General features: G+C 37.3%; 2 protein-coding genes across 2 annotated transcripts; both read right to left on the bottom strand.

Moving 5' to 3' along the window:
* Positions 1-3,186: 3,186 nt before the first annotated feature.
* Positions 3,187-3,725, bottom strand: LOC143600622 (small ribosomal subunit protein uS9-like). Its single transcript, XM_077078255.1, has one exon. The coding sequence runs from the start codon at positions 3,686-3,688 to the stop codon at positions 3,251-3,253; it is 438 nt and encodes a 145-aa protein (XP_076934370.1). The 5' UTR covers positions 3,689-3,725; the 3' UTR covers positions 3,187-3,250.
* A 3,381-nt stretch (positions 3,726-7,106) lies between these two features.
* Positions 7,107-7,646, bottom strand: LOC143602043 (uncharacterized). Its single transcript, XM_077079291.1, has one exon. The coding sequence runs from the start codon at positions 7,644-7,646 to the stop codon at positions 7,107-7,109; it is 540 nt and encodes a 179-aa protein (XP_076935406.1).
* Positions 7,647-20,841: the final 13,195 nt, after the last annotated feature.

Below are 20,841 nucleotides of genomic sequence, written 5' to 3' on the forward strand. Positions count from 1 at the left end.
CCAAACACCTAGTTCAACAAACACCGACCTCCACCTCCACCTCCACCTCCACCTCCTTCCCCAACCCTCCAAACCCAAGTCCACCAGATAAAATAAATGTATCTGACCCACAACACAATCTGGCAACTTCTGCCCCCATTTAGTCACCTGCCCCCTCCACCGGTCGAACCATTCGCACTCGCTCCATGGACGGAATCGTTAAACCTAAACAATTTTTCAACCTTTACACCTCAGTCACTGAACCAATTCCCAAAAACCCAAAGATTGCCTTATCCACTCCAGAATGGCATAACGCCATGACGGTCGATTTTAATGCCCTTATTAAAAATAAGACGTGGGAGTTAGTTCCACGCCAACCTGAAATGAATGTCATTCGTAGCATGTGGATCTTTCGTCATAAGTTCAAGTCTGATGGGACCCTTGAACTCTACAAAGCCCGGTTTGTTTGTGATGGGCGTAACCAACAAATTGGTGTGGACTGTGGTGAAACTTTTAGCCTGGTTGTAAAACCGGCTACTATACAAACGGTCTTAACCCTTGCTTTAGCTCAATCCTGGTCTATTCACCAACTTGATGTCACTAATGCCTTTCTTCACGGCACCCTCACCGAAACAGTTTACATGCATCAACCAATGGGGTTTCGACATCGGGATTACCCGGATCATGTTTGTCGTCTCAAGAAGTCACTTTACGGCCTCAAACAAGCACCTAGGACATGGTACCAACGGTTTACTGGTTTTGTATCTACTATTGGATTCGTACAAAGTCGTTGTGACAATTCATTGTTTATTTACAATCATGGTCCGGTAACCGCATACCTTCTCATTTACGTGGACGACATAATTCTCACCACGTCCACAAATAACCTTCGCCTTCAACTGATGGCTTGTCTAGCCGGGGAATTTGACATGAAAGATTTGGGCCCCTTAAGCTATTTTTTGGGCATTACGTGTCTCAGACAGGTAATCACTTGTTCCTCTCACAACAGGGCTACTCACATGACATTCTTAAACGTGCTGGCATGGCACAATGTAAATCGGTTCCCACACCTGTCGAGACCAAACCGAAACTCAGTCATTCTGATAGCCCTAATTTTGAGGACCCGACGCTTTATCGAAGTCTTGCAGGAGCATTACAGTACCTAACATTTACACGTCCAGATATTTCATATGCGGTACCACAAATTTGCATTCATATGCATTCACCAAAACAGTCACACTAGGATGCTCTTCAACGAATTTTAAGGTATCTTAAAGGTACAACCTCATATGGTTTAACTCTTGGTCCGTCGAAGACCGTATCTTTACGTGCCTACACCGATGCCGACTGGGCTGGCTGCCCTGATACACGTCGATCTACGTCCAGATATTGCGTATATCTTGGGGACAATCTTGTTTCTTGGTCGTCTAAAAGGCAAGCTACTATCTCTCGCTCAAGTGCGGAAGCCAAATACAGAGCTGTGGCTAACGTGGTAGCTGAAATCTGCTGGATACGAAATCTCCTGTTAGAACTTCTCAAACCGTTAACTATGGCTACTTTGGTATATTGCGACAATGTTAGTGCCATCTACCTTTCCGGCAATCCAGTTCAGCATCAACGCACTAAACATATTGAATTGGACATACATTTTGTTCGCGAGCAGGTTTAACGAGGCACTGTACAGATACATGTACCGACCAGATTTCAGATAGCTGATATCTTTACCAAAGGTCTTCCCAAGCTGCTGTTTGATGATTTTCGCTCCAGTCTAAGCATTTGACCGCCTCTTAATCAGCAACTTCACGCTTCGACTGCGTGGGAGTATTAGACTTCATATAATAAATGTATATTTAGAATATATTGTGTTATCATTATTTGAGTACAATTGTAATAATATAGGAGATATGTATCTTCACCCTATATAAGGGGATATTGTTAATCAGTTAATGAGAAGGGACGATAGATAATATTGTAAAATCCTTCAACAAGAAACCGACTACAGTTTCACACGAATACACTTTCACAATCAATTTCAGCAGACCAATTATGCAATCCACAACCCAGGTGTCAGCAGCGTGTCGTCAATCAAAACCGAAGTCTTCCAACTCCATGGTTTCATATTTAGTTAAACTTTAGTATAAATGATTTTGACGCTCTGAGGAGAAAAGGACACCGGAATTTACGTTTCATTTTAGTTAATATAAAGGGTCAAATGACATTTGTGATTTTTTTTTGAAGTTATTAAGTTTTGAAAACAGACTTCCTAGAATAATTCCACACTGCAGTATGATGTATTTTAAATTTTAATTTACTACTAATTTCTATACTCACTACTTTTCTGCATCAAGATCGACGTGAAAGCACAGTGGAGATTAAAATTGGGGCAGCCATACAACTTGGTTAGGAAGCAGGTTTACTACAAACACAGCGATATGATAAATATCCTAAAGCCTTCTGATGATTTGTTATTTGACATGGGATAAAAATTTCATTAGCATAAACCATTTATAAACTGCACGTTCCAAACCACACTCATTCTGTCAAAAACCTATTCGTTAATAAACCAAAATGCCCACTATTTAAAACAGCCATTGCTGACCCGACTCACCTACACCCCACCTGCTCGTTTGGCCAAGAATTATAACTAACCTCAATATACATCCTAAAAACCAAGCACGCAACTTCTTAATGCACAAAACCTGTCAAACCACATCATTACTAGTTTACTACACCTCAAGTTTCTTTATGCCCGTTTCACGTACACATTGTACACCCGTCATCTCAAGGTTGTACCATATGGCACCCAATCCAAACCTAAAAAGCCGGCAGACAAGACCCAAACCAGATTCATTTCAGTACCCACACAGTTTTCAAAACCAAGATTCCAATCACAACTCAAGTTTTAAGCTAATGCTTACAAGTATACACAAAGTTTAGTTTTAAGTATAGTTAAAAACAGATACCCTTAATCCCTTATACTAATAAAACTCTAGTGTTCTAACAGACTAGAAAGATAAATAAAGACTAATCATGCACAATGCAAGCATCATCATAAGCAACAAAAACACTATTAATAAAACTCTAGTGTGTTCCAACATTATTATCCATAACAAAGCTTAAAAACTAACAGATTCCAAATGTAACCAAAACAAGCATCCATAAACCGAAACAACAGTCTAACAAAATTAAACACCATCAAGTCGCAAATTACTCAACGCAACATAACATAATAAAAAACACTTCAACAAAAACAAAACAATTACTCCTTTGCTTAACGGTACGACTTCTGGAACCTAGCACGAGCACCACGACCTCCAAACTTCTTCGGCTCGCACCGTCTCGGATCAGCCACAAGCAGAGTCCTGTCATACCTGACCAAAATATCCTTTATCTCCTTCTTCTGTTCTTCATCAACAAACTTCTGGTAGTACGCCACAAGCGCCTTGGAGATACTCTGACGAATAGCGTATATCTGAGAGGTGTGACCTCCGCCTTTGACGCGGATCCTCATGTCGACTCCAGCAAACTTGTGGCGGCCGAGAAGGAGGATCGGTTCGAACGCCTTGTAACGGAGGATCTCAGGCTGAACGAGCTCGATTGGGACGCCGTTGATCTTGATGAGGCCACGGCCGGCCTTGCAGTGAGTCACGGCTACGGCTGTCTTCTTACGGCCGAAGCATTGAACGGAGTTTGGGGGAGCTGCCGCCATGTTGTGGAAACCCTAGCTTTTGGTGGTCGCTGAAATGAGAGAGTGTATCGGTGTTAGGGTTTGGGAATATGATGATTTAAGCTGAGGGTAATATGAAGTTTTGAGTTAATGGGCTTTTAGGAAAGCTATAAACCCAAAGCCCGCTACACGACCGTAAAGTTAAGCCCATAAATAAAAAGCCCACTATACACATAGTTGATAGATGCTAATGTTAATTTCAAATCAATATTGTATATGAAAACTACATAAACATGTTTAGTTAGCTTTTTAATGAATAAATGAAGATATAAAAAAAAATGTATTTTTTCACGACTTGATGTTGGGGCCTCATAAGAAGCAGCATATTTGTTCTCATTGACAAAGGTAAAGTTTGTATGCATCTTACTCTCTTAAACCCTACTATAGAATACATACTACTAGACTACCAGTAGCCTTCTATTTGTGAGATTTACTTGGTACAGTGGTGATTGTTTATTTTATTTTTTTTCTCTACGCTATGTTTCTTTTCAATTTGTTTTCTCTCATTTGAAAAAATAATAAAATACAAAATATATTGACTCTATATAGTGTGCCGGCATATATGTATCAAGACGAAAGTATAAAATTTTGAAATAATAAATTTACAAACCAATAATATTATATCAAAACCATGTTAAACAAAATACATTTTCTTTTTTTGAAATGACTAGGTTTCTAATAAAATTTATAACCAAAATGTTATATTCAAAAAAAAAAAAAAAAAAAGGTTATACAAGACTGTGTTGTAAAAACATTATTTTAAAAGTTAAGTAATATAAGTAATTAAACAAAACTCATATATAAAATTAATTGTTTGAAAAAATAGGGAAATCAAAACAATAACCAATAAGGTGATGACATGTGCTAAAATAGTTATAAAATGAAAGTTGGCGACCGTGGCTTGGTATGCGGATCAGCACTTCTCTTTTTTCTTTCTTGGGCCTTTGGGTCACCAACTCACCACAGTGTGGGTGGGTGTTCTTACAAGTGTTGGTTAAAAAGGTGTCATAATAAAAACAATAATAGGTTAGGATTTTGTTGCTGCAAATAGGTTATCCCCTCACATATTTATGCTACAAGAAATCTTCATATCATCTGCTAAAAGCAATTTAGTTATCAATTATGTCCATAACATTAACATTAACGTTGTGTTCCCGAGTTACATTTAAGAAGAGAAAAGAAAAGAAATGGAATTAGGAGAGAAAAGAAACAAAATGAAAGGAAAAAATTTGGTTTTATTTGGTGTTCCAGAGTTTAATGAAAATGAAAAGAAAGGAAAAAAAATTTAACATTTTACATGTTCTCGAGTCAGGAGGAAAAGAAAAGAAAGTTACGATTTTACTAATATACCCCTTTTAGAACTAAAATAAAATTTACATGTGATAACATATCAAAATAATTTCATGAATATATAAAAGCAATCCTTATCAAGATTTTTAACAATTAAGAGTTTTATTACTATTATATCATTTAAGTAAAACTAAAACAAAAAATATGTGAGATAAACGAGCCGAGCACATTTTGGCTTGCGAGGGCTCGAGCGCGGCTCGTTTCAAGCACCTTTTCTAAAATTCCAACTCGACTCGGGCTCGAGCGCGGCTCGTTTCAAGCACCTTTTCTAAAATTCCAACTCGACTCGGGCTCGAGCGCGGCTCGTTTCAAGCACTTTTTCTAAAATTCCAACTCGACTCGGGCTTGAGCTCGGCTCGTTTCAAGCACTTTTTCTAAAATTCCAACTCGACTCGGGCTCGAGCTCGAGCTCGAGCTCGGCTCGTTTCAAGCACTTTTTCTAAAATTCCAACTCGACTCGTGAGTTGTTTTACTCTTCTTTTCAGGTGGCATAGAAAGAGGAAAAAATAGCAAAAGATAATCCACAAGGCAAAGTCAATACTCTGTGCTCAATCTCAACACCTAGATCAAAGTCAACTTGTATGTTAATGGTTTGATACAAAAGAAATATGGGTGTTTAGTTTGCAGTGGCAGCTGGGTCATTTCACATGCTGATCATCATTTTGCTAAAATTCACAATATGCTTCTTATAATAGGAACAGTCAACTTAGAAATCATCAAAAGTAAATTGGAAATCACTATGAGAATGTGGATCAAGAATGTTGTTTAAGAAATAGTCTTAGTGTGCTCAGGTTAAAAATTTGTCAAAGTCAAAGGCTGAGTCAACTGGCATATTTTACCAGACTCAGGTCTGTTCATATTTAAAATCTGTTATTCTGGTTCAAATGTTTGTATCTTGGTAATCTTATATGGCAACAATTTGATCAAGTTAACAGATTAGTTTTAGCCATGATCCGTAGGCAACGAGCAAACACATGACACATTTGACATGTTATCAGAAGTACTTAAACTACTCACTTCAATACCTGAAATAACTTTGGTATATAAACGACAAATTATACCCTTGGTAAAATACCTCTAGTTAAAAACGCAGAAATTTGAGCACGTAACTGACTTGACCCGTTTTTCAGCCATGAAAATGATCAGTTAACAGTAGCTATTTGTCCACTTCACGAGAGTGTGAATAAAACCCGAATTCAAATTAGTTTGACTCGTTTCAACTAAAACAAATTTGTCCTGAATTACCATATAAGAGCAGCGCACGACCCATTAAAACAAACAACCTACGCACAATATGTTTACGCGGTAAATTAATCAAATATTGGTACTTTACTAAAATACCCCTGATGCAATATTTTGACCTGTATATGTTCTCTACATTTAGACCAAGTTCTTTATGTAAACACAACTAAAAGTAGCTGCCATCATAACACGTGACAAAGATATAAAGCTGCAAAACAGCCCCGAACTTGAGTGATCAAAACAAACTCGAACTTGACAATTACCCGTAACTGATGTGACCCATTTTTCAGCCATGAAAATGACCCGTTAACAGTAGCTATGTCCACTTCACAAGACTGTGAATAAAACCCGAATTCAAAATAGTTTGACTCATTTCGAATGAAACAAATCTGTCCTGAATTAGCATACAAGAGCAGGCACGGCCCGTTAAAACAAACAAGCTACACACAATATGTTTACGCGGTAAATTATTCAAATTTTGGTACTTTACTAAAATACCCTGATGCAACTTTTTGACCTGTATATGTTTTCTATAATTAGACCAAGTTCTTTCTGTAAACACAACTCAAAGTAGCTGCCATCATAACATGTGACAAAGATATAAAACTGCAAAAACAGACCCGAACTTGAGTGATCAAAACAAACCCAAACTTGATTAATTGCTAAACAGAATTCCACATAATCATAAACAATCCCAAGATCCATAACCAAATAGTGAAATACTCAACAAAGAAATAGTCATAAATGTACGAAGTTACTAAAAAGAAAAAATAAAAACTTCAACTAAATAAACGCATCATAAACTCATTTAGTTACCGGAATCCATCATATCTGTTAGGAAGCCCAACCGTATCTGAGGAGGACAACTAAATAACGCCCGTGCATCTGCTTGGTTGGCCACCAAGTACCTTAAAGCCCTCCTTATTTCACGGGGTTCCAAACCCATTGGTTCCAATGCATTGTAAATTTCCTCTCCCGTGTACTCGCGATGATAAACTCTTTCTAGTATTTTATTGCCTTCAAAAATAGCATTAGCCACACTACCAACATTATTCATAATCATAGAGGCTAAATCTTCATTTTCTTGTTCAGCTTTTCTTTTTCTAGTCTTGCATTTCTTCGCACTTGATGGTTGCTCAGCTAGAGAAGATGTAGGATGTAGCACTTGAATATCATCGTCAATATCAAATTGGCTTTCCAGTATTACATCATTTCCAGCACAGAAATCATCCACTTCTGGAAAAGTTTCTAAGTTAACGTTGTCATTCTTTTGGAATCGTGCATTTCTCTCTTTAGCATTTTTAGCTTGTGCACCGGATGCCCTGTCCTTCGCAAAAAGTTCTAGCATTTCATTAAAGTTTGATACTTTCTTCGTCTTCTACGCTTCAGATTCAGGGTTCGACTGTTTAACAAAATCAAGATGATTAGTTTTATAAACGATAAGCAAAATATTCATGCATATAATTAAAGTAGGGGTGGCTTGTTACAACCATGTAGGGCTAAATTTTTTTTTTTACTTATCGTTAGATACCGAATATAAAGTTGGATGAAGCAAACCGTATGTCGATAGGCTTGGCCCAAATAGGAACAAAACGAATCGAGACTCGTTTAACCCAGACGAACCCGAAACCGATAACTCAAAAATTTTAAGAAACATTCCAACGAGTATGTAATCTTACCGGGTATCCAAAATACATAACGCAAACATCAAACAACATTCTATATTATGTCCAGCCACCGAATCAAACACAACAAAAACCGAAATATGAGTTTTAAGATCCATTAGGTATTTCAAATATCACCATAAACTATGTTTTATAAAAAATAAAAACACTAACTTTAATCAAAACTAATTATCTAAAATTATAAAGATAATAAAATATATTATATCTCAAAATAATAATAATAATAATAATAATAATAATATGAAATATCCAAGACAAATCTCTGCAACCACCCCTGCCCACCATTCATGTTCATCTTCTGCAGCCCCAATCAAACTTTATGCATGTCCTCAACATCCAAGAAATCCCCTGCTCAAATCTTTCTTCCTTTCAATTTAAATCATATAATCCTTCTTTCTACAACACCTTCCTTCTAAACTCTTTGCTCTCTGCTTCTCCCTATCTCTGCTGAAGAATCTGAACCAGTCAAGAAACATCCAAAAACCTGGTAATCCACTATTCTAATCTCATTCTAATATGACTCCTATTCGATTATTTCTAACACTTTGGTCACATACAGCAACCCTAACATTTGTGTCTCTCTCTGTCTTGCTCGTGGAACCATCCCAGAGGCAAGAAATCAGGCTACTCATGAAACCCTAACGTGCACCAGGTACCACGGCCCGTATTCGTTTCCGAGTGTATGTTATTCTAAACCTTGACTCTGTGTTAAACCCGTGTGTTAAACTCATAAACAAATCAGTAAATAACCTTGATTAAAATTTATCTCAACACTTGTTAACGAACATATTAAAATCTGATTAAATGCATTAGTAAATTAACCCTTTGAATATTTAGAATCTACAAATAAAAACTATGTTTTTAAACTAACAAACGGGCCAAAAGCTGAACTTTAAGATTTCGTTTAAATAGCCAGAATTTGCAGAACAAAAACTGGTCTGGAACCTTAAAAATAACATGTAATGCAGCCCCTAAACGGTGGCCAAATTAATGGCCATTCGGTAACTCGTTTAAGGACAAACTAGTTCGAAAACCGAACAAAAAAAAGCGACTTTTAACTTCTGAACTGTTTACATAATTTCTAGAAGTTAAAATCATTTTATTTTGGTCCTTGAACCTGGAAAAGAAGAACCAACCCAAAAGTTAATGTTAAACCGTGCGTTGAAAACCTTTCAAACCAACATTCGGTAATGTTTTTTTTTTTTGGCAACTAGTTTGAAAACCACACCGATAAGTAGCCACTACAGCTGCTGGATTTTTACATAATTTTCAGAAGTTAAAATAGTTAAAACCAACCCTAAAAACTGCATAAAACCAGCCCCGAGAAATAACACAAAACCGCATATTAAAAACCGCATTTTGCAACTCGTTTAACTAAGGAATAAGCCCGTAAATCTAAATAAGAATATAACATTATTTTACAGCTCTAAAATAATATTTTGGAAGATAATAATCTGACCCGGAAACTGTTTTCGTGAAACCTCGTTTTAAAAATCGAACTAGAAGCTAAACGGGCCAAAACCGGGTATGTTTGCATTAGTGCAGCCAATAGCATTATTTTATAACCCGAGGAATGATAAAACAACTTATTTTTATGTATCATAACTGGTCTTAATAAGTTTGTTTGCTAAAAGTGGGTTTTTGTTTAAAAAGGGTATTTTTGGAACAAAGAATCGAGTTAAACCGTAACTTCCGGAAAATATTAAAAGGAACCTTTTTAACAGTAGGTTATAATTTTAAATAGGGATATATAAGCTATGAAATGTTTAAGGAAAATTGGGTTTACAAAACGGGCCCGTTTACAAACTTTAAGTGTTTTTTTTCGTTTAAAACCGAACGGGCCGGTTTTTAAGACTAAAACGCTTCAAAAAGGCAAGATTCATATTTTTTCAGAAAATTAAGTTTAAAATAATTAGTATAAATGTATAAAACATTTTATGGAAAAACAACACCTCTTTGGACAAGATTTGGCATTTTACCGCTAGTTGCGGTGAACCGACATAAACCGAACGAGCAGTTTCAAAAATACAAAATATACATATTCTGATTTTTTTTCTTCCTTCCAGTAATTATATTAGATTAAAGTCATAATTTTAGTGTTTACTTATTTTCCTAAAATTAACCAAGTTTTAAACCCGGATTTCACCAAAACGAATGCCAAACGAAAGCGCGCGAACTAAGTACTTAAAGCACTAAACTTGCTGAATCCTTAGACCTGAAAATAATATGTTTTCATATACCTTAAGTCTCTGGAAAATTTGGAATATTAATTACAAGGGAATTTGCTTATGCAAACTATATTTTTAAGGCTTATCGTTAAAAGCCGACAACACCGATGACTACCGGTATTGTTAACTTTGAAAACCCGAGGTCTAACGTTTCCAACCAGAAATTATTATGCTATTAAAATGAATAAATTATATAGTTTTTATGGTCATACGGTAACCCCCAACCGAACCTAAGGCCCGAACCTTCTAAATATAGAAACTTTATTAAAACCCGGTCAAGTAAAACGGGATAACTGAGACATTTAGAAGTTAGACTAAACACTTGAAAACATATCATCGACATTATAAATTGTATAAGAGTAAACTTTCCATAAAAGGAAACTTTATCCACCGGGAACTTAACACTTGGGCCAACGCTTAGAATAAAATACCCGTTTCACCGTTGAACCTTTGCTAAGGTTGGAACTAGTGGAAATAAATATTTATAACTCATTATTTACCATAGGAACCACTGCTTACGGGAAGTCGGTCGTTGAATTACTTGGAGCATTCAGTGAGTCTCGCGTGTAATCCGTTTTTACTTAAACTTTTGGGAACTAGTACATACTCCTAAACTTTTTATATGGTATGGAATTATCGGGGTGTTTTACTGCTAAATTTTTGTCCCAACCTTTACACAATCATTAGCCCGAGAAAATGGGCCGGAGGCTTGTATGGATAGTACTATTTGGGAGACCCCCACGCACAGTGACCCTATGTTGGGTAAACCACACTGAGATCTACGGATCGTTGCGGCATATAACCTACTTGTTTGATTATTGCTTTTAGCAGGGCGATAGTCCGGGACGGTTTAACTTCTAGTATGAGTTGGGGATACTTATGCTAGTTGCAGGTTTGATTGTGGACCTGATATATGCTATACCATGATGTGTCAATCTCATTATTATGTGTCTTAAACTCACGAGCTCGCCAACATTATGTTGACGTATTTTAGTATGTACTTTTCAGGTAACTTAGCCATTGGGGAGAGGAATCCGGTAAAGCCCTAGTCGCCTTAGCGAACCGTAGAAGCCTTGGTTCTCAAGAATAAGTAATGTAGTCATTGGAAGACTATTTGATAAATAAAGATGTAATCGTTAGATGACATCCTAGACTAATTAACGGTGCATAGCACCTAAGACAATTTAAGGGTCATGGTTGACCCGCTTGCTTTAATTGTACCTTTGAATTTGCAAACTCTTAGCATGTTATGAAATTCCTTTAAGTTTATTAATTTTCCGCTGCTCATGATTGATACCAATTGGTCACGGCTAGCCCCCCCTGGGTCGGGTGTGACATGGGTTTTTTAACCGCACCAGAACCGAATCAGACCTGAGGTGAGTTGAGACCTGATATAACCCAACCTAAAAACAACCAACCCAAAAGAACGATAAGCTTGAACCCGAGTTAAGGATGCATGCCAAATTCACCCATTTATCATTTACAAAATAGCAAAAAAAGACTTACTTTTAATTTTTTTTCTTAAGACAGTATACACATCTTATTTAAATTGAAAATACATAAGAACTCTTCATGCTCATTTGATAACCTATTACGTCCCAACCAAATAACCACATAAATAACCAGAAGAAACCTGTTAAATTAAGGATTACCTGTATTAATTTATCCCAGACTTCATCCTCTGCTTCAATTAGTTGAGTAGTTGAGTTCCATGAGAATCCACTCAACGACGTTCCACGAAACAAATCGTACCATTTAGAAAAATGCTCTTTCAACGTTTTTAATCGGTTTTTCAAATGTTTTTTTGATACATTCATTTGAAACTTTATGCTCAGCTCCTCAACTATATTGTCGTATGCATTTGAGGTAAAATTTCCATTAACCCTATTTCCGTTATCCTTTTGTGTCATCATAGCTTGTATGAACGCGTTATCCATATTTTCCGTCCACTTTAGTGTTTCCTTCTTTCCGGTTGCTTCATGTTTGCTCATTATGACTTTCTACATGGTAACATAAAAAAATTCTGCATATGTAAATATATAAATGATTGCTTATGCTAAATAGAATTACTATATGCACACACAAGTAATTAAAAAATAACCAAATCACCAATTAACTGAAATCATAACATTCAATACAAAATAAATATGAAATACTATAAAGTACTTATCTAAAACTACTTTGACATATCTATTACAGCGTTTAGATACATCATGTAGTTAGTCCACATGTTAGTTGCAATTGAGTTCCTTAGTTGTTCATATTCGGTACTTCCCTCACGTACATCTCTTGTATTATGACGTTCTTCCTCTTGTGGTCCATGTAGCACCTCTTGTATGATCTCATCTTCAAGATCTATGTCACGATCTTCCTCAAGTAAAAAGTTGTGTAAAATACAACATGCCAAAAAGATGTCAGACTGTGTCTCGCAAGAGTAAAATGGTTCGGTTGTACTTCTAATGATAGGAAACATCTTTTTTAGGACACCGAATGCTCGCTCAATTGCGTTACGTAATGATGCATGACGAAGGTTAAACAGCTCCTTTGCATTCTGAGGGGCACGAGTGGAGTACTCTTTCAAATGATACCTAACGCCTCTATATGGTCTCATTAGGGTATTCGTATGAGGTAAAACCGCGTCTACTAAACAATATCTACCTATAAATAAGTTGTAATTAGTATTATAATAAATAATTACACAATTAATTAAATTCGGTTTAAGAAATTACCCGTAGGAATAACTAGCTTATCATATCTACTAAATGCGTTCTTTATAATTCTAGAGTCGGATGCTGTACCCTCCCATCCACTTAGCACATACGTAAATTTTAAATCAAATGTACAAGTAGCCAGTACATTTATTGTCAGGTATCCCTTACGACCACGATATCTAGGGGCATCCTTATTAGGTACTTTGACACGTACATGTGTTCCGTCAATCGCACCGATACAATCCTTAAAAAGAGGATAAAATCTCTTTTTCTCTTGAATTTCTTTCGGGACAATATCACCTTTAGGTTGTTGGATGTAGCAACCTTCTAATGATATAATTGCTTGCAAAACCCTATGGAGGCACCGACTAGTTGTTGATGCAGAACGCCGGTATAACCAAGAGGTAAACCGGTTTCTCAAATCGTTACCTACAATATGTAAAAAACTTGCAACTTGCTCTTCAACAGATATGCGTTGAGTAGGTCGAAGCCCACCATCACTCTTTAGGATACCACATAATGTCATAAAAGCTTTCTCACTCATGCGGATAAGGTCACGAAATTTACCGCCATTTAAAAGGTTGTGTAACATTTCTTCTCGTACACATTGTCGTTGTAAAATTTCATCTCTAGTAGGTAAATTAGCACGCTTTCTGGCTGGCAGTCTAAGTAGTGCAACGAAAGCCATCAATAAGCAAATCAGGTGAGCTGCTTGCAATTGTCTAGCTCGAACAAGTTCAACAACCTTACGTGTCTGATTATCCATTAAACTGCCTATACATGAATCAACATAGACATGGCCTAAGAGTCAAATTTATTAAATTACAAGATTGTCTAAGTCAACACTATAACAGCTACGCACAATGTTAGAACAAATAATGCATTTTATGAACGAACATTTTATAACCAAATATTATCACGTAGTGTTCACTAATGATCTAGATGTATAAATCCATGTGATAATAACCATGGACATCAAAAATCAAAACATTAACAAACTAGTTTTACAAACAATTGAACTCGAGCGAGCTTGGCTCGTTTAAGGTACTACACAAACTCGAAAAGATGTTAGGCCCGTTTAAAATTTTCTCAAAATATCTAAAAAACTTAAAACTGTATAAAAATTAATTAATGAATAATAAACGAGTCGAACCTGAGCTTGTAAAAACAACTGAAAATCCGAGCTCGAGCTCGGCTCGACACGTTTACACACTCGGTGCCTACTACTGTTTGATTGTGTATTTTCTGTTCGAAGTTATGATAATAAAATAATTATTGAATTTGATCATGCTTTGTAATAATCAAATAGTAACCTGATTTGCTTTTGCTGCTGGTGACAATTTTGCTTATTTAGGGTTCTAATTGAGGCCAATTAGGTCAAATTACAGCACGGTACTGATGGGTATAATCATAGATGGTGCAGAATTAACTAGCAAAATTGTATATGCTGATTAAGAATTACAACAAATAGGTAAACATGTAGCAACTGTTTGAAGTTTCATAATTTTTGAAAAAAAAAGGTAGAATAATTACCTGGTTGTCTTTTCTCTGCAGAATTGCACAAAACCACCAGAAAGAATGGTGAAATTGATTTTGAAGAGATGATGGAAGGTGGTTGTTGAAGGCATGGCGGGTAGTGGGAGATATTCCCGCCATCATGTTGACAAGGGCAATCTTGGAACTGAATTTTCAACGTGATATTTATGGTCTTCTTTCTCTTCAAATCACTCCAATTTGGGAGGAAAGATATAGACACTAAAAACCCATGTTTTTCTCTTCTCCTCTCTTCTTTTCTCAGCATGACAAAATCTCTGGAACACAATTTTTTTTCTTTTCACTCCAAATCATTTCTCTTCTCTCCTTAACTACAAATCTGGAACACAGCGTAACCACATTTTGGAAATAAACATGTTATCTGATTGTAGCATATTCTAAGTTTGATATAGCTGCAAGCCTGCAAGTAGCTTTGCATATGTCTGGAGTTGTTTACTAAACTGCTAATTTGATTATTAAGTTTGTTATCTGATTGGGTTTGCTATCCAAAAGGGGGTTGCGGCGCAGCTTGTTGCCCGCTTACCTGCCACTTCATTGTAAATCGTTTGATTGGTTTCAACGAATATATTCATATTGGTTTTATTAATCCCAACTATTATTTATGAGTGAAACAAATCATTTTAAACAGTAGTTATTTACTCAAAACCAAACGGCGATAAGTTTAACTTGTTATCGACCGTAACAAAAACGAAACAATTCACTCGCAAAATCATATGCAATTAATCAATCGTAATGCCTGTAGTTCATCGAATCGATAAAACGTACTAAATCAAATACCAAGTATGGTGCAATATCATGTGGCTTGTTTTTCGCCCGAAATAAAAAAAATGAAAATAAAAAAACATAAATCTATTTCAAAAATGTTAATGAATAGCAAATTGACCTCCATGGCTATAGGCATCTTCTTGCTCTTGTAGCCAATGCATTTCTAATTTCAAAACCCTTGTGCTCAATTGAATCATCCTTTAAACTAACATCAACATCATATACACCGCGGTAACTAGATCGTAAATAATCATCTGACTTATCAGATAAGCACGAGTAATCTTCCCTCGTTAGCAACGCGTTATGAAGAATCGAACACGCACCAATATAACCCACCATTGTCTTAATCTCCTCCTTAATCGGTTTACTCAAAACCCCCCATTTCTTCAAACTATCAACCGTTCTAAACCCTGAAACCATCATCAACTCGTGTGCAGCATTAAACCTTTCTTCATTCGAATCCAACTTCACCGAATTGTGATCGAAAGGAACCATTAGCCATGGAAGCAACGGGTACCCACGATCACCGATCAAGTATTGACGTATCGATAACCCGTTTATATCCATTGGCTCCGCGTTTAACAACCGCCCCGATTCGACATCATTGTACAGAGTTGACGACTTAAGAACAACCTGATTACTCTTTTTACCATTAAAACCCGTAACAATCCCGAGAATCCTCAACGACGAATCCGCTACAATCTGAGCAGCCACGGATTCCAAATCTTCACCAGACGCGTGTTTCAAAACCATAAACCGTGTACAATGCATAACCCCACAGCAATTCGGTAACCCGATTAGCGTTTCAAACGACTCGCTAACCGGGCCGAGCTCGTTTTGGGTAGGGAACCCGACCCAAAACCGAAAATCAGTACAAAGCACCCGACAAAACTGGTTAACGCAGAATCGAGCTACAGGTTCGGAAACGTTAAACCGACAGGCAATCTCGGGGTAATCCGAGGCCGTAGCGAGCCGAAAGATTCCGATACCAAGGCGGGTTTCGACAGGGAGATTTAAGGGAGAGTTGACAGGGTCACGACACTCGAGTAACGGCTCGAGAAGCGAAGACAGCCACTCGAATGTTGAAGAGTTCATATTGAAATATAAGTTAAAGGAATTGGGGGTTTTGGGTATGGGTGAATCGGGTTTGTGGATACGGGGTTTGGAAGTGGACGGGTCGGGTTCGGGTGATGGGGATCGTTTGCGTTTGTTGGGGAGAACGGAGAGTGTGGCGGCGGTTTGTGAGATGGAGAAGAGGTGGTGGAGGAGGGTGGTGGTGGTCGGAGATGGGTGGTGATCGGCGGCGGTGGGAAGTGGGAGGAGTAGGAGGAGGTTGGATAGGAGGGAGGAGAGTAGGGCCGTGAGGGCCCGTTTATCCATTTGGTGTTTGTGTGTGTGTAGTGTTGATTTTGTGAGGGTTTCGAGGTGATTTGGGGGTGATGATTGGTGGGTTGAATTGAATGGAATCTTGAGCACGAGGGGGTGGTGACTCACAACACACGCTTGTCTTCACCTTATTTGGTATTGGTCCATTGGTCTATATTTGAGGGGATTGGTTGGTTGGATTCTGTGCAGTTCAATTACTTTTTTATTTTTTATTTTTTATTTTTTAAATGTGGAGTATACATTTGTTTCAAATTTAAAAAAAGTAAAAACATGTATGCCACCTCTTAACTGTCATTGTGGAACGGGCTCACATGATGAAAGTGTAAGTTGTTTTAGATAGAAGGTATTAGGTCTAATTCTAAATATTAAAGGTATGTTTGGTTAGAGGTAATGAAATGAAGGGGGAATGGAATGGAAGAAGGAAAGAAAGGAAGAAAGGAATGAAATGGATCATTCCATTACTTTGTCTTGTTTGTTTAACCTATGTGAATAAAATGAATTATTACTTAATATTGTTTGGTATCTAAAAAAAGTATAGGAATGAAATAGAAATAATAAAAATACTTCTGTCCCAAAATATTTTTTTTACCAAAAAAAATTTTTTACGGTGACAATGTTTACGGTGGTTACGGCGACGATGGTGGCGGCAGTGGTAATGGTGGTTGCACTGGTGGTGGCGACAGTGGTGGTCAGGTGTTGGTGGTGACGATGGTAGTGGCGGTGTTGAGAAAGTAAGGTGAAAGAGGAATTGAATGGAAAAAAAGAAGGGGAAGGGAATGAATGGTTTTGATGGAATGAGTTTCCATGTGTAATGGATGATTCCATTCCATTGAGCAACCAAACACCACTTTTTTCATTCCAATGCAATGAATCATTCAATTCTCCCTATTATTCTTGCATACCAAACGCTACCTAAGTATAGGGGAGTGATGTAATACACGCCCAGCTCCGAAAAAGCAAAAAAAAAAAATTGGGCCGAATGCGGAAATTTTTTTGGACCTTAAATAAAATGAGTATTTTGTTGGGTTTAAACAATTTAATTTTGATATGGGCTTAGAGCATTCTCAGCCCGTTCCCTAAAAATATGTGAGGGGGATTTGTAAATTATATGGTATGGTTATAAGTGGTCGTGAGTAGAGTAGAGAGAAAATGTTATATGAGAAAGTTAAATTTAGTGTAATTATATGATATATATATATATAGGGAAGGGAATGGGCTCGGAATGCTCTTAATTGGTTATAATTTAGATTGTGTAAAAAACTTTTGTGTAAAAATAGGATTAAACATGTCTCGCATGAGACTAGAACCCATAACCTTTTTGTTGGGAGTAAACCTCTTTGCCACTAGACCAAACCTCTTTAATAAAAATACATAAAAATTTAAAAATAAAAATCGGGCCTAGCGGAGTGTCGGGCCTATGGCCGACGACCACCCAGCCCCCCCCCTAATGGGCCGACCCTGATGTAATATTATTAAAAAAGACGAGCTCTTAAGAGTATGCATAAGCTTGACCATTCTATTATGTATTGTATATGGAAAGATATAATGAATGATTTGATGAAAACTAGAAAAGAGATACATTCAATTCAGTAAAAATGATGAGCCAAGTGTCTGTTTGGTATGAGGTAATGGAATGGATGAAGGAATGGAATGAACGTGGTAAAGGAATGGACAAATGAATGGAATGGTTTATTACCATTCCAATGAGATGTTTGGTTACCATATGGGAATGAAATTAATGATGACTTTGTGTTGTTTAGTAGGTAGAAAAAAAAAAGAAAAAAAAATTAAAATGGTAGTGAGTGGAAGTGGTGGTGGGAGGTAGGTGGCGGTCGTGACATTGGTGGGCGGTGATGGTAGTTGGTGGTGGCGGGTGGTGGTGGGTGACGGGAGATAATGGTAGTTAGAGGTGGGTGGTGGTGGTGGTTTGGGGGTGGGTGGTGGCGGGTAACGATGGGGGTGGCAGGCGGTGGTGGGTAACAGTGGTGGGTAGCGGTGACGATGGGTAGTGGGTGGCGGGTGGTGGTGGTGGTGAGGGGCGGGGGGCGACGGTTGATGGTGGCGGCGGGTGGGTGGTGGTGGTGGGCGCCTGGCACTGATGGCGATGGTGGCGGTAACGGCGGTGGTGGACGGCAATGGTGGTGGTTAGTGGTGACGGCAGCGGTGGTGGTGGTGGGTGTTGATGGTGGTGGAAGGGTGATGAAGGTAATGTAGGGTGAAAGATGGAATGGAATGAAAAAAAACATAGGGTATGGATAGAATGAAATTGGGGTGTTTTAGAGAGAATGAAATGGACTAGGTAATGAGTCATTCCATTCATTTGGTCAACCAAACACACTTTTCTGCATTCCCTCATAATGGATCATTCCATTCCGCCCTCCATTCCTGCGTAACAAACGCTACCCAAGTGTTTGTGAAATGTGAGCACACATATCCAAAATACACTACTAACAAAAAAATGTACAATATTTTTATCAAGTGTCCTTGATTTGCTTATAGTTTGGCTTCAGCATACCAAGTCGGATTCGATTTTAATACAAACCTTACTTGTTTGCGAAATATCATTTTATGTATCATGTGTGAGATAAAAACCTCATAAAGAAGTTGAGTTTATTATAAGTAATCATAATGGATAGATAAGCTATATTACCATTATCTATATCTATATTATCTATACTATCTATTATATGCATTATAATGCATATAGACACCTTTTCAACTCCCTCATTCTCTCTCCTTAAGACACCTTAAAATTAAATGTACATTAACGCTCCGGCAAAGCCCTAATGCATGTCACCGATCTTACTCCGGCGACCATCAATTTCACTTCGGTTACGTAATGTAATAAGACGGTCCAAGCAATCAATTCCGTTCTTTAGACGATATTATATTATAATGCATATAGGCACATTTTCAACTCCCCCATTCTCTCTCCTTAAGACACCTTAAAATTAACTGTACTATAACGCTCCGGCAAAGCCCTAATGCATGTCACCGATCTTACTCTGACGACCATCAATTTCACTTCAGTTACGTAATGTAATAAGACGGTCCAAGCAATCAATTCCGTTCTTTAGACGTGTCAAAGGTGAATGCGAACCATCAGTGTCACTTTATAAGCCTACCTATCGTTTGAATCCCTACACCTTTCAGGTCGCAACCCCTATTTCACCTCCCAATTGTCGTTCATTTGACCTCTAATCTTTTTCTTCTACAACCGCCATTATCCAGGTATTGAATTTCGCATCAAATTCACGTTCCAAATTACCAAATTGTATCAATTGTATACATGATTTCATGGTTCATAATTTCAGCAATTAATTGCAATGTTTTTTTTAGCGACTTAATGATGCGGTGGTAAATTGCTAACTTGATAACTGAATGCATTCATTTGCTATGATTATGATGCGGGGCTTTAGCTTAAAGAGCTTAGGCTGGTAAATGTTGGCAAATTGCGGTAATAAGGCCATGGATGGAAAAACAAATATAATATAAATATTATTGCTTTCACTTTGAATGTATATGTAAGTTCATTCCTTTTAAGTTTTCGATTTTTTTTGTCAGGGTCATCACCACATGCCTGAGACTAGATGACTATGTCTTTATGAGGAACAAAGTGTTAGCAATTTAAGGACTTCTATAAACAAGATATCGGTTTATTCAGCACTTTCTGTTTCATTTGATTAGATTTATTCGGTTTATTTTCCGCTTAAACTGGTTACAATTTGGTTTGTTAATTAAACCGAGTACAAAGATTTGTGGAACCAGTTACCGAACAGAACTGAATTCACAATATGGATACGATTAGAAATCAATCAGATAACCGAATTTACCATCTGGTTCGGTTTTTTCAAGTTCGATTTTCGTATTTTTCTGGGTTTTTTTTTGCTCAACTCTACGTTTAACTCGCGAACTCAGCTCGATAATTAATATATAACACAATATATTATTTTTACTTATTACCACAATTTTATATACAACAATAATGTACCATAACGAACCAAGCCCCTAACGACACCCGTTGCGACCCTAAGTATCTATGATCTTATATGAATTTTATTCAAAACCAAGTTTACTCGCCGCTAGGTGGACTTCATACCAGGACTTTTTACTCATCTAATCTCTTGCCATTTTAAATAAAACTCAGATCGACGTGCCACAGACCAAATTCCTATTGTATCTTCGCTGCAACACGCGGCCATCTTAAAAAGGTA

The sequence above is a fragment of the Bidens hawaiensis genome, unplaced genomic scaffold, assembly GCF_021521415.1.
Source record: "Bidens hawaiensis isolate Kalapana, Puna unplaced genomic scaffold, B.hawaiensis_p1.1 tig00001960_1, whole genome shotgun sequence".
In the NCBI taxonomy this organism is placed as follows: Eukaryota; Viridiplantae; Streptophyta; class Magnoliopsida; order Asterales; family Asteraceae; genus Bidens; species Bidens hawaiensis.

Bases quoted from the DNA above. Each gene is read 5' to 3' on its own strand.
- LOC143600622 (XM_077078255.1), bottom strand. From the start codon at position 3,688: ATGGCGGCAGCTCCCCCAAACTCCGTTCAATGCTTCGGCCGTAAGAAG.
- LOC143602043 (XM_077079291.1), bottom strand. From the start codon at position 7,646: ATGCTAGAACTTTTTGCGAAGGACAGGGCATCCGGTGCACAAGCTAAA.